At 41.3% G+C, this 16,675-nt stretch overlaps 2 protein-coding genes across 14 annotated transcripts in view; one reads left to right on the forward strand and one right to left on the reverse strand.

Moving 5' to 3' along the window:
- Positions 1-202: 202 nt before the first annotated feature.
- On the reverse strand, positions 203-3,927 carry LOC307260071 (Krueppel-like factor 10). Its single transcript, XM_080040197.1, has 4 exons — positions 3,807-3,927; positions 2,404-2,611; positions 1,015-1,912; positions 203-682 (listed from the first exon to the last, which is right to left on the reverse strand). Coding segments are annotated over exons 1-4 (1,377 nt in total). The 5' UTR covers positions 3,809-3,927; the 3' UTR covers positions 203-413.
- An 8,340-nt stretch (positions 3,928-12,267) lies between these two features.
- The window catches only part of ubr5 (ubiquitin protein ligase E3 component n-recognin 5), a 33,937-nt gene continuing 29,529 nt past the window's right edge, over positions 12,268-16,675 (forward strand). For all 13 annotated transcript variants that reach the window (XM_080039418.1, XM_080039429.1, XM_080039427.1 and 10 more), the window contains exons 1-3: positions 12,268-12,487; positions 16,416-16,460; positions 16,576-16,657. In XM_080039418.1, the coding sequence (XP_079895544.1) occupies positions 12,426-12,487; positions 16,416-16,460; positions 16,576-16,657 (189 nt within the window). In that variant the 5' untranslated portion in view covers positions 12,268-12,425. The remainder of the gene's footprint in view (positions 12,488-16,415; positions 16,461-16,575; positions 16,658-16,675) is intronic.

The raw sequence follows: 16,675 nt of genomic DNA on the forward strand, positions 1-16,675 counted from the left end.
TTGTTAGTGCATTTAAAATAAGCAGGAATAACACAACACTGTGAGATCTGGACACATCAACCAACAGAAAATACTTAGTTTAATAAAGAGCTCTATTTTCCCAGCATGAAAACTGCAATGTGCAAAATGTTTTAACAACAAATAGAACAGTAATTAACATTCTTTGGTCAAATATAAAGTAAACAGAAGTTCAGCATTGCTCACAGAATAGATATTTTCAGTGTAATTGCTCAGTTTACAGTGATATAGTACTCTGAAAGTCAGTTAAATGTAAACAGTGTCATTACCAACTATAATTAAAGAACAGCAAAGCAACAAATAGTTCACATGCAACTTGTGCAACGCGGTGTGTTGTGCACATGTATGAGCTGAAAGCCACACAATACATTCAGAGTTTTTTTTACTTCGCTGCCTCATCGGGGGGTCTGTTGCAGATAAAGTGCCTTGGTATGGGTGAGGTCACTTGGCTGGGTGACACTTAGTGTCCAACATGGCGTCTTCCTGGCGGCCAGGTGTCTGCGGGCGTGCTTGGCTAGATGGTCGCTGCGCATGAAGCGACTGAGGCACATGGGGCAGGTGAACCTCTTCTCCCCTGTGTGTGTGCGTCGGTGACGGGACAGCTCATCGGAGCGAGCGAATCGCCTCTCGCAGCCGACCCACTTGCATCTGAAGGGCTTCTCGCCTGGCGGGACACAAGAGGGAATAAGAGAACCACACTTGCCATCTTTTGACATATGGTGATGAAGGTTTGATGTTTTTTTCAAACATCTTTGAGGTATCTGTAAAAGCGCAATATAATATAATATAATATAATATAATATAATATAATATAATATAACATATATATAATCAGGAAAATGTTCTTAAAAGTATACAAATTAAATTGATTGTTGTATTTATTCATTTATTGTATTCATATAATGATTGTTTGCTTAGTAAAGCATGAACAGGAAAGATTTAGTGCCTCAAAGTTGTACTTAAGTACAGTACTAAAATATTTTAGGTCTCTCTTACCTGTGTGTGTCCTCATGTGGGCCTTGAGGTGGGAGCTCTTGAAGTAGGTCTTGTTGCAGTCTTCATTGGAACAAACATGGCTGCGTACGCGGGGCACTTCAGGCTGCAGCGGGCTCTGTCTCTGCTCCAACACCACGTGGCCGGGCGCTGGGGCGATGGCTGGAAACTTGCCCCCCCCAGGGGCCAACCTTGCAGCTGGCTGGACGTAGAGCGTAGGGACCACCGGCTGAGGGACAAGGAACATGACTTGGCCCTTTGACACTTGACCCCCTAGGAGGAAGACCTGGGAAGCACAGGCTGGCTGGCTCTGCAGTTGTGGTGCTGAAGGGATAGGTAACATCTGTTGCTTCTGATTCTCAGAGGCCATGACAGGTTTTTGCACAACAGCGGTGGAAGGAGACGACACAGGTAGAATGTGGCAGTAGACAGGCCCGGGTGAGACCTTTGGGACACCCGCCTGGACGAGGGACACAGCATGATGTGCTTTTGATTTATCATCGGTGCCTAAAAGACTCATCTGTGTGGGGCTAGTGGCTTCAACCACATCTGACAAAGTCACAGTGAAAGGTTTCTGCGGAGTGGCTGCGTTAGAGTCAGACTGTAATGCAATAATCCGCTCAGGGCCTGTACTGTTGGTCCCCTCCAAGTCTGTTTTGTCTTTTGTAGGAAGTTGACTAAGTCTCTCCTCCACAGAGGAGGGATGGACGTTACAGGAGCAGCGCTGGCCGTCTGCAGTGTGGCGGATTACACTGGCGCACTGGAACCGGTTCAGATAATCAGCAGCGTGTGCGGCAAGATGAACCTCTTCTGTTGGATGCCTGTTAGGACTTCCAGCTGTCGCAGGTGGGGGTGTATGCGTGGCCTCAAAGATAGGTGGACTGTAAGGCGGTGTCATACACTGCAAAGGAGAGTAGAGTTATTCCTTTTTGTCACTGCTAAAATACACACTTTGTTAATGTGGCCCACATACTTTATAATAGTTGATGTAATGCAGGTAGCAGATCGTAGATAACCCTACAGAATAACCCTGTGCCTAAAGCCATATTCAAGTTATTTTGCATAACCGTTAAAAAAAAGATTAAAAGGTGGCGTCAAGTAATTCTGGAGAAAACTTGTCAAAACAACTTTGTGTCAAAATCAGTGAATATCTCTTCACGGTCTGCAACCTGAGCATACTATGTGGGCGCTGAAAATATATCCAGTTTTACAACACAGCCTAGGCTCTGTCAACAATGGGTATGTTGCTAGCTACGGTGGTTTCGGTCCGAGCCCCTTTGTTTACATACTAATTTACAGAGCCTAGGCTGTGAGATTTTGACAACAAGCGTTCTCTAGAATCACTGGCCCCAACCTTAATATGGCAGCTCTAAGCCCATATAGATCCCTTACCAAAGGGTCCGGCAGCACAGTAGAGCCAGGGGGGGCAGAGTCATCCTCTGAGCAGTCTGATGAGGGAGTCAGCGGCCTGACGTGTCTGAGACGGAAGCTCCTGGTCTTCCAGTGCTTAGTCATGGACATCAGAGCCTCCACGGCCTCCATGTCACCTGCACCCATAGGGCCAGGCTGGATGTAGACATCCTCAACTTCCATTTTGTACCTGAAAAAAAGAGCCAAAATGATTATAACAACACTATGGACTGTACTGTCACTTGATATTGATACAAATTGCATACATTTCCAAAATGACACACTCCGCTCCTCTAACAGACTGCACTTTCATACAGATTTACATACATTTAACACCATTTTGTAAATGCTGCCATACTGAGAATTACAGAGAGTAGTGTGGAACTTTGTGTCAACCTATTCAGGTTGAACCAAATATCTGGAACAAACTCCCAGAAAATGTGAGGTCTGCTGCAACTCTCAGCCTCTTTAAATCAAATCTGAAGACTTTTCTGTTTCCCTTTTAACCTGTCATTTTTATTTAATTTAAATGTTTTATTTATTTTATTTAAATGTTTTATTTCTCATTCGCTTTTCTAATGTGTATTCTATCCTATCTATGTATTTTAATCTTTCCGGTGTAAAGCACTTTGAATGGCATTGTGTCTGAATTGTGCTATATAAAGAAACTTGCCTCTCCTTGCCTTGAATTTACCAGACATTCATTTATTTGAAAAAGTTACGCACTATAGCTTTAACTAAAGATTGTGTGCATTATGTAAGCAGCCATGCACAGTAGCACATGTTCAATCAGTTTTTATTTTTTTAAAGCGAATTGATTTTGACATTTGCCAGCAACATGTACAGTAAAATGTAGGCTAAGTGAGCATGTGAAGGGAGCATGACCAGCTGCTGCTCTTCAGCACTGGGGCCCTTTCACCTACTTGTCTGAAGGGAGGGGGGAACAAAAGCCCCAAATGTACTGCTTACACAAACACAAACACACACTTCACTCAAAAAAACCGTCCCCTCCCTGACCTTTCACACACACACGCGCGCGCGCACACACGCACACACACACACACACACACACACACACACACACACACACACACACACACACATCCTCAATAACCATCAGTGGAGCAGCTGGTGGTAAAGTAAGGACCTATGACCCGGATATTTAGCTGGTTATAATAAGGTTCTCATTAGGAATAAGACATAGCCTACAGAAAGGCAATTGAGATACACTGTCTATTTCAAAGAATATAGGCTATATCGAACCATGTCATCATAGTAGTCAATTTAGATAAAGCACCTCTCCTTATCAGAAGACAAGAAATGGAATGCGAGACATTTAGATGACTAATTCCATGACGCTGTAAAAATAAATACAAATGACTTACATTAAATGTGAGTTTGTGTCAAGAGTTCTGGAGACGGTCTAAACTGCTGAGCGCTTGTCCTTCTGTCCAGAAAACCTATAGCCTATGTTGCCTACTTTTCTGCTGGGCCTCGCTCCATTCATCGTTTCAAAACGCGGTGGGGAACGCAGAGTCCTGGGCTTAACGTCTCCTCCAATGGGACGGAAAGGTGTGTTTAGGCGCTGGCCAATGAGAGAGAGAGCCGATGCGTGATCGGTGCGTGGAGGCAGCGTGGTACACAACCGCATGGGCGTGTGAAAACATTCTTGTCTGCACTCTCCCCATCACCCCCTACAACACACACACACACACACACACACACACACACACACACACACACACACACACACACACACACACACACACACACACACACACACACACACACACACACACACACACACCATCACTGTGAAGATGAGTCAGAGATGAATCCTGTTCATCAGACACATGCTTTGTATGACGAATCATAGGCTACTGTGGAGTGAAAACAGATGCTCTTTGCTAATCAGTCACCAAGTGTTAGGGACCATTGTCAATTTGACTCTCAGCATAAGCTTAATGTCATTTTGATATTGATCAATCTCCCCAGGCATGTTTTTTTTTATTTTTTTAAATCTATTTACAAAAGAAAAGTCAAAGAGTTAGAGTGCAGGCAGGACACATTTTCTTCAAGTTTGCCGATTGACCTAAAAGATGCTGACAGATGAGTTTTTTGACAAATATTGGACTATGGATCTCAGTGTCAGTTCATATATGAAGCCATTGTTTCAGAGAGATGAAAATCCTCTGAGAATAAAACGTAGCCTATATATTTAGCAATGGCTTAGTAATAATAATAACTAGAACTGCAAGCAGTTGTGAACGGGGGCCAAGCCTCCCACGCGACTCGGGATCGGGCGTCGTCGTCCGCGTCCGCGTCGCCGGCCCCTCGCTTCACGGAATCCGGGGAAGTAAAGATTTTGAATGTGGGATGTTCGGTGTGGAAGTTATAGCCCCAAACGCGTTTCCTTTGCTTTTTGTGGTTTTGGCGCCCCCTATGGATGACATTTGCAAAACTACGTTAGATAGAAAGATGCAGCTCAATGTACCAAACAAGTGGATGTCAAGTTTTTGAATGTGCGATGTTCGGTTGGGGAGTTATGAGCAAAATTAAATTGTGAACCTCTCCATTGTAAAGACAGTTTTTTGAATTTTCCCATTTTCCCGCCGAAAGACTTAGGAAATGGCGAAAACAGGCAAAAAAATTGAAAAACTCTTTTTTTTAATAAGTCCCGCCCAGAAAGGAATTTCTTGCCCATATTTTTGCCATAGACTCAGGTATGCCCCATGATAGTCTCCCTTGAGTTTCAAGAAAATCCCTTTTTTTTTTTTTTTTAACGGATTTTCGCAAATCTTTAAAGCGCTACCGTTTAGTCTTCCGATGGTCGTAGAGAAATTATTTGACCAACTTTTGCTCGTGGGAGTTGGTAGAGCATAATGCTTTTGGTTTCGTCCAAATCGGGTGAAAACTGTAGGAGGTGTATGTTTTGGTGACTGACACAGTTTTTGCGATGTAGCGAAAAATGTATATATACGCAAATGGGCGTGGCCTATCTCAAAAGATGCAGCTGACTTGTGGGCATCTGTGGATATAAAGTTTTTGACTGTCGGACTTTCGGTGCGGAAGTTATAGCCCAAAACGCCTTTTCCTTTGTTGTAGCGCCACCTAGTGGCCGGGATGTTTGAATTTTTTTGTCTGCGTACGGGGTACGGACTTGGATGAGCCCTGCAAGTGGCATGTCCCAACCCTTTACGGTTTGGGCTGCAGCACCACTTTTATGTGGAGAAGAATAATAAGAAGAATAATCCCTACAAGATCAATAGGGTTCCCTGCCCCGCAGGGCTTGGGAACCGCGTTGCTCTGCAAAACGCGGTCCCAGCCCTACTCGGGCTTGGCCCCCTAATAAAAAAAATGGCTAGTAGATTATGGTAGCCTAATGTTTGAATATGTTGCAGTAGGAGGCTGTCTTTTCTGGGCTACGTTTTGCTGGTATAGACTATCATTTTAAGCGTCTTGAAGCCTAATCCAGAAGATGCCAGTGACTTGAACATTGGAATAATTTAATGCGTGAGAGGGATTTGGTTTCTACGGTGGCGCTGAGCATTCACCAAATAAAAAAAAGTTTCACTGCAGGATCTCGTAATTACGAGATAATATCTCGTAATTACGAGATAAGTATCTCGTAATTACGAGATACTTATCCTTTCAGAATATCCTCTGAAAATATCTATGTCAGTGGCATCAACTGACTCCAAGTGACAAATATCCTTGAGGCTAAAGTTAAACTGACTTCACGTTCTCACTTATGTCGCCCGTTTTTTTTTTTTTTTTTTTCAACAAATTAGAAAGCTTTTCCAATTAACAGGCTTCTTTTTCTTTGTGGGAGAGAGAGAGAGAGAGAGAGAGAGAGAGAGAGAGAGAGAGAGAGAGAGAGAGAGAGAGAGAGAGAGAGAGAGAAAGAGAAAGAGAAAAAGAGAGAGAAGCCAGCCAACAGCCTTGGGCAGCCCTGTGGATTAGGTAAATGTCAGCTGTCTAGACCTTACTGCACAGCACAGAGGGGACAGAACAAAAGGCCGACTGTGGAAACACACACCCAGACACACAGCGCGTCAAATCAGTCTGGCACCGTGGGATGTTCCTCAAAAGCACATCCAGGAATGAGTGGCTGGAAGAGAAATGAGTGTGGGGAGCAATCACATCGTTTTCTGTTTTGTTCCTCAAATGTTTAGTCTAACTATATCTTGAACATCTTGAATGTCCTGATTTCAGCTTCCAGCAGCCTGAGACACAATACGGACCCACTATCCAATGTGTACGCTACCTCATTTTCTTATTTCAACAACATCATATACAAAAAATTAAAGAATACAAATATACAATACAATAATTTTGACCCTGAAGGGTAATTGTACATTAGTGGCATATAATAATAACAATCATAAATCAAATGTTTATTAAAGGAGAAGTAAACGATATGGTCCTTTTAGCTAACTTCCTGTAAGTGACTGCAGTTAGTAGTCCCCTCCCTTGTCCCTGTATGTCACCGCCACCACATGAAAACACAGCCGTCTCTGTCAGATATAGTGCCGCGATGGAGAGACCCACCTCTTTATAGTGCTCTGTCTCCTGATTGGATATAAACGAGCGGGATACTCCAAATTTTATCTGGCAATAACTGTAAAGCTGAATGACTGGGAGACCTGTGTTATGAACTGTGCATACTGTTTAAGTGATTGTTGTATGAATATAGAGTGAACACAGAGAAACATTATCATTGATACAGATGCAGAGTCATATTTTTGGTGACCTGACTAACGTAAACCAAAGCACACACACAAAGTAATTATTTTCACCCACCTAAATGTATGTATTTTTCTCATGTCTGTGCTTTCTCCTTATGTTCTCATGTCCGTGCTTTCGTCTCTGTTTTCTCATGTCTGTGCTTTCTTCTTGTCTTGTATTTTATTCATTCTAGCTGCTGCCATTTTGGCCAGGCCTTGCTCGGAAAAGAGGTCATTTGACCTCAAGCAATTTTGCCTGGTTAAATAAAGGTTAAAAAAAAAAAAAAAAAGGTAATTCAATCTATTGTCATAAAATAAAAACATTGTGTACAGTGTATCTTTAGAATAAAACATATACTGTAGAACTTTCTTTCATATATGATATAGGCTATAGTTCAATTATTTTTTTAAATCAAGCAGCCATTTCACAAGAACAACCCATTTTGCATGGGTTCTTCTGTGCATGTTGGACTTCGGCAAATCAGTTTGCCCTAGTTTAATAAGCATGATGCAATGGAGACCCAGATTCTTAGCTCTATGTTCTAACGCTCAACTTTACAATGTCCACATGCTATTGTGAAATTGACAAACAGATTATTGTTTTAAAATCTAGTGACAGCATTGCCCCAGGTGTAGGCTTATAACCTCCTTTCCATTATCAGTCGATGTAAAAGCGGTGTTGAATGGTAAGTGAGACCGGGACAAAAAAAGAGTCGCTATACTCTCTCTCCAAAAAAGAGACAGTCTCTTAAAAGACTCATTATTCCTTGTGTGCATAATGCCCTTTAAGCTGTGCAGCATCTGTGAGTGGGTGTTCGGGGCAGAGGGCTTGTGTGCCCTGTAGCCCTGGCCTGACATGGTGTTAGCATTAACAGGCAGAGCTCCCCCCAACTCATGGTCAATCCTGCTCTAGTCCTGTGCAGATATGTTACAGCCAGCACTAAGAGAAGTTATTTTAAAGTCTTTCTCAGTAACCAGTGATCGTGTTACCTCACTGGGAATAAGCTATACCTCTGGTCGGGGCCTGACTGACAGGAGCTGATGCCTGGTCCACTCATCTGATGCGGAAGAAGTTTCAGAATGTTATCAGTGGTGGAGGTTTAGCTTTGGGTCTCTTCTTTTGTTCTTTCTTGGCGGAGAATTCCAAACACTTTGTAAATTTAAGTGCTTTAGAAATTAAGATTTTTGGTTTAGAGTATTGAAAAAACTAATATTGAGATAATGGAAGTTAGAGATGGTTGTATACATATTTACTGTACTGTCTGTAATGCTTAAAATCCACTATAACCTTGCTCTTGTGCATTTCAGCTGCATGGCTCTGACTCTTTGTGCACGTATTTGACAACACCAGAGGTCATTTGATAACCCTGTGCCCAATACCTAAAAATAGCTCCAGAGAATTCCGGGATTTTTGTTTGACTTCGGTCTTTTTTTATTTTTCACAGGGCAATGGAACTGGATTCTTTGACCTCTGTGTTCTACTGAGTTAACACGGAGATTCATTCCTAAACTTTTGTCCACGTCAGTTATGTGAAATGTGCACTCTGTAGAAGGAAGTAAGACTAAACGATCAAATGAAAATGTTGAGTTTCCAAAAAATTATGTATTGTCGGTTATTATCAGTTGAACGATTTAGGAACAACAGTACGTTTATTTTAACATATTATTCATGTCATTAGATATCAACACTGCAAACACCAATGACAATGCATACAAAGTAGAGTATTGTGTAAAAAATACAATAAGAAATAGTTTGAGAAAAAAAATCTCTTATTGGCAATTTATGTGACATTTGTCTTGTTCTATTCTACATGTACACCTAAAGGGTAACTAAACATCTGTTCACTTAAAGTCCTGATACTGTGAACCTCAGGCCAGACTATAGAAAAGTATAGGCTAGTATAGCAGCCAAGGCCCATCATTTCGGTTTAGGTTGGTACACTTCTCTTTGTTTTGGCTATACAGGTGCTGCAGGTCACGTGGAAGGTGTTAAAATGTTCTTTCTGTGTCATGCTTCATGGCTGATTTTATTGATGTCCCCTTCGGGGAAACACCTATCAGTGTCAGTTCCAGTTACTTAAGGACAAATCTTTTATAGCTAGTTTTCATCCAGAAATAGTTGACAAATATTTGGAGCTACCGATGTGGCCGTAAGCACGTCAACTCTATGCTATGGCAAATTGCCTACTCTGGGGAGCAGTGCAGGAACTGGACTGTCATGACCCAGCTATTAGGCAATGACAAAAAGTAGGGAAATGCACACAATTATATTTATTTACAACAATACAAAGGTGTGTTTTAACTAAATGGTTGGTCAGTAAATCAGTAAATGTGTGGATGTGGGAAATTGTAGTGTTGCATGCTATAAATGAGAGATAATTACAATCAAACCAAACTAAACCAAACATGTGGTGCAAGAGGAAGTGAAAGCAATGGAATGAGCCCACAGGAGGGAGTGAGTACGAATGGGGACAGCTGCTCTTAAATGCATTCCGAATGGACTGGCCAGGTGCACACAGTTGCACTAGCGAACTCCGCCCATCAGGACCTGAAGGGAGGCAAACACTCTGGCCATGGCAAAGCTAAAGGGCCCTCACTCGGATAAATACAGTAGATTCTGGTTAAGCATTCTAGGACTTATTCTGATCTCATTATGAAAGGTAAACCCTGCCACCTGCTGGTGTGAAAATATCAAAGAAAATGTTTTATTTGATTAGACTGGAGGCTATAGAGATAACTAAAGATGAGCTACTGTACATATCCCTTTAATTTTGACCTAGTTCAGTCTTCTACTTTTAAAGACTGATTATTTTGATTGCTTAACAAAGTGGCCAGGGTGAAGCACAGGGGAGACGGAGTTTATTGCGCCAAAAATGACTTGTATTTAGCTGGAGAAATACAATACAAACCCATTCTGCATTATGAGCATTTAAAAGCAATGCATGTCATTCTTTGATCTACACTCACCGGCCACTTTATTAGGTACAGCGGTTAATTTTCTTGTTAACACATATAACTAATCAGCCGATCACATGTCAGCAACTCAATGCATTTAGGCATTTAGACCTGGACGGGACAACATATTGAGGTTGAAACCGAGCAATAGAATGGGGGAAAAAGGGGTTTTAAGTGACTTTGAACCTGGCAATGTTGAGGGTGCCAGGAGGGCTGGTCTACTGGTATTTTCACTCTCTCTAGGGTTTACAGAGAATGGTCCGAAAAAGAAAAAAATATCCTGTGAGAGGCATTTGTGTGGACGTAAAATGCCTTGTTGAAGTCAGAGGTCAGTGGAGGATGGGAATATTGGTTTCGAGATGATAGAAAGGCAACAGTAACTCAAATAACCACACGTTACATTACAACCAGGGTATGCAGAATACCATCTCTGAACACAAAACACGACCAACCTTGAAGCAGATGGGCTACAGCAACAGAAGACCCCACCAGGTGCCACTCCTGTCAGCTAAAAACAGGAAAATGAGGCTACAATTCTCACAGGGTCACCAATATTGGAGAAAATAATGCCTAGTCTGATGAGTCTGGATTTCAGTTGCGACATTCAGATGGCAGGTTCAGAATTTGGCGTAAACAACATGAAAGTATGGATCCATCCTGCCGTGCACCATCAACCATTTGACGAATAAACTAACTAACTAACTAACTAACCATGCCATGTTCAAAGTCACCTAAACCCTCTTTCTGCCCCATTCTGATGCTCGGTTTGACTTCAGGACATTGTCTTGACCACGTCTTCATGCATTAAATTACTGCCATGTGATTGGCTTATTAGCTTTTTTGATTCTATAAGCCATTGAACAGGTTCACCTGATAAATTGGCCGGTGAGTGTATGCTGTGTAATGATTTCCTCTGCACCCTCCTCTCCCTAATGTCTGCCATATGTAGGCCAGTTCCCCCTCTTACATCCGGGCCACAAATCAAGCACTGCCCAGAGTAGATTGTTCCTTTGACAGTTTTGCACATAATTTAAGCATAGGTCTTGAGCCTATATTTCTGCTTCTCCTGTCTTTTCCTTGGTGCATGCTGCCATCAATGCTACTTGAATAATTTCACGGCATATAGTACACAGTGTTAATACTACAATACATATTCATGGGATGGAGCCCACTCACAGAACATAATCCCAGGCCAGATCTTCCCTTTGAGCCCATCTGAGTTGGTTCTGTTTTAGATATAATACTAGAGTAAGAATAGCAGCATTAAATTGAGGGTCCCAACTGTATTTTCCCATTCCCAGAGTAATTCTGACAAAAGGCTATGCTAAGTAGGCTATAACCATGATGTCCCCTTAAGATCTTTTTTTTTGCAGAGAGCACCAACACACATCATAATTCATCACTCTCTCTCTTTTTAAAAAATGCATTCAAAGTAGGCTATACTCTAATTGCTTATTCTGTAACTACAGAATTTAGGTATACAGGTCATCATAGGATAGGCTAGAGATGGAAGGACCTGGTTGTAGTTGGAAATGCCAATAACATAGGCTATTTAGCCTATTTGAAATATCTTGAAAGGTGACTTTGTATAAAACAATATCCTTATATTAAATAGAATAATAAATAATCATGATCAAATGTAACCCCCTTTTTGATTAAAACTATGCTGACTCATTTTCACAAGGCCTAATGAAGAAGCACATAATTATGATAGAATAGGCTAATGTTAAATTGGTGCATTTCAAAATGTAGTCTGAGTAGCCTATAGGCCTATAAACCTCAATGGTTCGTAGCTTTCAGTCTTGTAGCCTATTTTCATATCCTATTGTCTTAGCTTTTTGTAGGCTATTGTATTGTGTTTGCTTGTAAGGACTTAATTCAGCAATAGTAGGCTACTTAACCCTATATTTAGCCTTTATAGCACAGTAATGGACATTGGCTACAAAAAAGAATGCGGATACTTGAAAATGCAAATAAAACGAGATTCAATGGCTGAGAACAAAGCCTTTGCAGTGTGAAAGTGTAGTATTTTTGATTCCATCAGTCTTTCCTTTCTTCTTGAGGCCAATCCCGTCCAATTTAACACGTTTCCTGTTTGTGCTCGGGCACCAACCAGCGGAGCGGTTGCATGTGCACTAATCAACACACAGAGAAGAAGCTTGCTAGAGTTAAGATGGCGGCATGTGGGTGAGGAGGCTGGAATCTAAACTCGAGGTTTTTCCGCCATTAAACGATTCATATGAATCCACATACAAACATTAATCGAAAGAATATTAATTCATACCTTTTTCACACGTCTGTGTGTGGTTTTGGATTGACCCCATGACATCTATTCACTTCGTGGTTCACCCGTTGCCCGGGACCGAGGATCAGCTCAATGACAGGTATTTTGTTGCGGCCCGTGGAAAAGAAGAATAAAAATCAATATGCGTTTGCGGGTTGGGGACTATAGTATTGGAGGTTGTATTTATGAATGGTGTTGTTATTGTCATGCGTGTGCATTCAGGATTTAATAATTTAAATAACCCCCTGGGGTTGAAACAAGGCCCGGCATCTTGGACAATCCTTGTTAGCCTGCTGCTACCTAAACAGTCGGCTCACCGCTAGCTGCTAGCCCGTTAAGTGGCTATGGTACGACGAGCTAACGCTAGCAGGCTGTTACCTTGGTTCTCCGGGAGGATTGGCTCACAGTCAAAGTTGAGATAGACAATGCGGGTTGGGGGATGGGGAAAAAAGGGGAAATAAAGATCATAAAACGCAACGCTAGTGTGAAAACCCATAATTTTGTGTATACATTCAATGTCCGCTCTTTTGACATGTGTCAGTGTTTGTTTTGTGGGCGTCTCGTTGATTATCATGATCAATGAAGTAGCTAACGTCAGCTAACGGATAGCTGACTGCTAATGCTAGCAAGCGAATTTGCTGCCACGCTCTTGACAAAGCCAAATATTTTTGTCTCGTTTGTGTCAGGGAGTTTTTAAAGTTTGAGTGGCATAATTTGCTTCCACACCTCGCCGGCAAAATAACCATAATCTGTATGATTATACCATTGCGCATTGAGATAAATATCTTAAATATACAGTGAAGCACAGTTGGCAGCATTGCATGCATCCCCATTAATCATGCTATCTTCTTTCGTAAGGGACAATCTAGGTTTATACATTGTGTATGATCCATCTTCGTTTTTCTTGGTGTTGTTCACATGATCATACACCATTTTATCTATTTTCGCTGTAACCCTGATGGCAACTGCCCATAGCTTAAACGCTCAGTTAATACAATTGGACACAATATTGTTAGTAGTGACATGCTGCTGGCATGCATCACACGGTGTTTAATCAAGTAACTGGGAAATTCAAGAGATTAGGCAGTAATAGTTGTAAGAGGTCCAGCAGCACAGTGTGCGTGACCTGTATTTTGGCTGAACATGTGATTGATGATAAACCTATTTATATCATCCATTGAGATTGAACTGATTAATGAGCTGTTCCACTTACTCTTCTACTTAAAGACAAAGAGGTTGAGAAGTGTTTTTAGAATGACCTTGAGATTAGGATTCGGATAGAGGTTTGAGAGTATTTTCCCAGGTTGATGCCCTGTTGAACTCTGAGGGACATACTATGGTCTGACTGACAGGAAAGCTCAGTTTACTCTGCTGGTTACAAATTGAAAACACCACTCAATCATCTTGTTGTTGGTATGGACCACTGAGTCCTTAAAGAGGTTATGGCTGTTCCATCCCTAGGCATGCATGCCATTGCATGCTACAGTCACCATGTGCTGCCGGGAGGCCCCCTCCTCTCTCTTCCCCATGAAGGAACTTGCAGTTGTCAAAGCAGATAAGTGCTTCTATCTGAAATAAAAAAGGCTTGGTCCAGCTTGGTTCATTAGAAGTGCTTGCTTGGCATGAACATCCGTCCAGATTTTCTCAACCAAGTACCAGTGGTTTGTTTGACCTGACCTGAGGTCTGCCTTGGCACATTAGTTTAACACAGTTTAATGGAAAATAATAACAGCACCCTGTAGTGAGATAGGTCAGGCGATGAATATATTTTTGCTGTGCTTTATTGAAACTGATTAAAATGGCTCAATGAGGCGGGCAGACTTTGTGTCTGCTAGAATGATGCCAATAGTTTGTTGAATGACTGACCTGAATGCTTTGTGAGTCATTTTCTCTTACTCTCTCCTGTGGTGGTTTGGTCTGATGCATGGGATTCTAAGTGCCCTTTTATAATCGGAGGGTATTTCAACCTTAATACTTGTCTAGGGCTGCAACTAACGATTATTTTGATAATCGACTAATCTGTCGATTATTTTCTCGATTAATCGATTAGTGTTTTGGTCCGTAAAATGGTGAAAAATGTTGATCAATTTTCCAAAGCCCATGTTGACGTCCTCAATTGTATTATGTCCAAAACGCACAGATATTTCAGTTTACTGTCATAATAGGATTAAAGAAACCAGAAAATATACACATTTGAGAAGCTGAAATCAGAGAATTTGGACATTTTTTATTAAAAAATTAATCGATTATCAAAATAGTTGGCGATTATTTTATTAATCGATTAATAATCGATTTGTCGATTAATCGTTGCAGCTCTACTTGTGTCCAGTCTACTTGTTGGGACACTCATCACGACAGGTGCCTCTGTACTTTTATGTCTGTGTGTAATGGGCACTTGGCTAAGAAACATGTAGCAGAAATATGTTTCAAGATGGCTGCATATAGGCTAAAGAAGTGGGAGGGCCTGGGAGTTGGTGTATGTTACTTGATAAGACTTTACACTAAACTTTCATGATAAGTTACATCTCACACAACAGATTTGGTTAAGCAAGATAGGATAACTGCAATCCCTCAAGACTGTCGGGTGTAAATGGACCACATGACATATTAAACTAGCTGTTTGTCATAATGGAAAATGTCCCTCTGTATTAGAGTGTGGCGGATTTTTCTTCACGAAGGAAATGTTTGATTATAATTTTTATTGTTTGCTCTCCAGATTTCCAATAAACTTAAACGGCTTAGAAATTAAAATAGGCAGACCATTTTTAATGATAGAGCTGACTGTTTTATTCAAAGAAACTCTAGAATGTATTCGTTTTGTATTCATTATTAATTCAGAAATTGTTATGTTCGAGTGACTGGCTTGAGACTTGTTTTGCACTATAGTAGCAACGGGCTTGGGAGATATACAGTATTAGGCAACAAGTCCAATTTATTTTGTTACATCATGGACAATGTTAGGTTACTGGCTGATGGAATACTTCCATTGTGCCTTAGATTGGCATGAAACACAGAGGGTTGTTTCATCTGTACAGACATTTGACAGTCTTCTGGATGAACACAATAAACAATAGGTTAATTTATAAAATGGCAAAAAGCATCATTGTGAGAAACATCCACTGACTGCATTAATTTGTTATTCTGAAGATCTTTGTATATCTCTGAAAATGCAGTGCTTATTATGGTACGAACACACTGCACTCCGCGGCGCGTATTGCAGGTTCCGCGCCGCGTGATCATATTGGGTCATATTGTGTCCGCCGCCCGACCAGAGTAGCCTTCTCTACTCTGGGGATATGCTGGCGCTGGTGCTAACCGGTGCTGAGAGCACCAGTCTGCTGTGCTGATGGTGCTTTACCCAAGCTAACCGGTGCTAACTTGGTTCATAAAGCAAAACTGATAGCTGTACACAGCAGGCAACAGACAGACACATAGGAAAAGATGCTGGAATTCTGACTTTAGTCTCTTGCTGGCTTCATTCCAGAGCAATACTCACTGAAGCTCTGTTTTTGGATCCGTTTGAACCATTTGACAAACCAAATTAGCGTTTTTCTACACTGGCATCCTAGTCAGGGCTGTGGCCTGTGCTCTGATGTCCTGTGTGTATTCAACATTGGTTGACATGTTCAGCGTCAGCAGCAAGCACACACAACCATCTGTCACAACTGATGCTACAAGCGAAACTATGCAAACTTTTCAACCACTTTCAAACCGTTACCAATGGCATCATATGCTAACGTATTAATGCTTATGTGAGATGTATGCTATGCTCCTAATAATCCAAAGGTATGCTAACATACATCTTAGGCTCAGATTTGTTTTAGAATTGGATTGACAGCATTTGTAAACGTGATATGTGCTAATTCAATTTCCTTAAATTGTTTTATCAGATGCATTACAAAGAGGTGTTCAGTGGTTCATATTTTGTAGAGTTTTCTACATTGCAGAATTTATTGCACATTAACCTGCTTTAATGAGGAAGTAGGTGATTTTTACTGGCATTAAAACAATCTTTCTCTCCTTGCCAGGCTCCGTGAGGTCTCAGAGAAACTCAACAAATACAGCTACAATAGGTAAGTGAGACTGCAGGCTGCTTTGCTCTGTTTGATCAATTGTTGTATACACGATCCTGTTACTATAATGTATAATGTCTAACTTGTCTTTGTGCTTTTTTCTTTTTTAATACAGTCATCCACACCTTAGTCTGCTGGAGCAGGCCACCCTGAAACAGTGTGTAGTCGGTCCAAACCATGCTGGATTTCTCCTTGAGGTAAAGCTCTATGAAATG

This window comes from Ammodytes marinus, assembly GCF_949987685.1.
Source record: "Ammodytes marinus genome assembly, chromosome: 13".
NCBI lineage: Eukaryota > Metazoa > Chordata > Actinopteri > Uranoscopiformes > Ammodytidae > Ammodytes > Ammodytes marinus.

What these genes read in the sequence shown, in the direction of transcription:
- LOC307260071 (XM_080040197.1), bottom strand. An exon ending in CTGTGCTGCCGGACCCTTTG is followed by an intron (nt 1,913 to 2,403) that starts GTAAGGGATCTA and finishes TCTCCTTTGCAG; the next exon opens with TGTATGACACCGCCTTACAG. An exon ending in CCACATGAGGACACACACAG is followed by an intron (nt 683 to 1,014) that starts GTAAGAGAGACC and finishes GTGTCCCGCCAG; the next exon opens with GCGAGAAGCCCTTCAGATGC.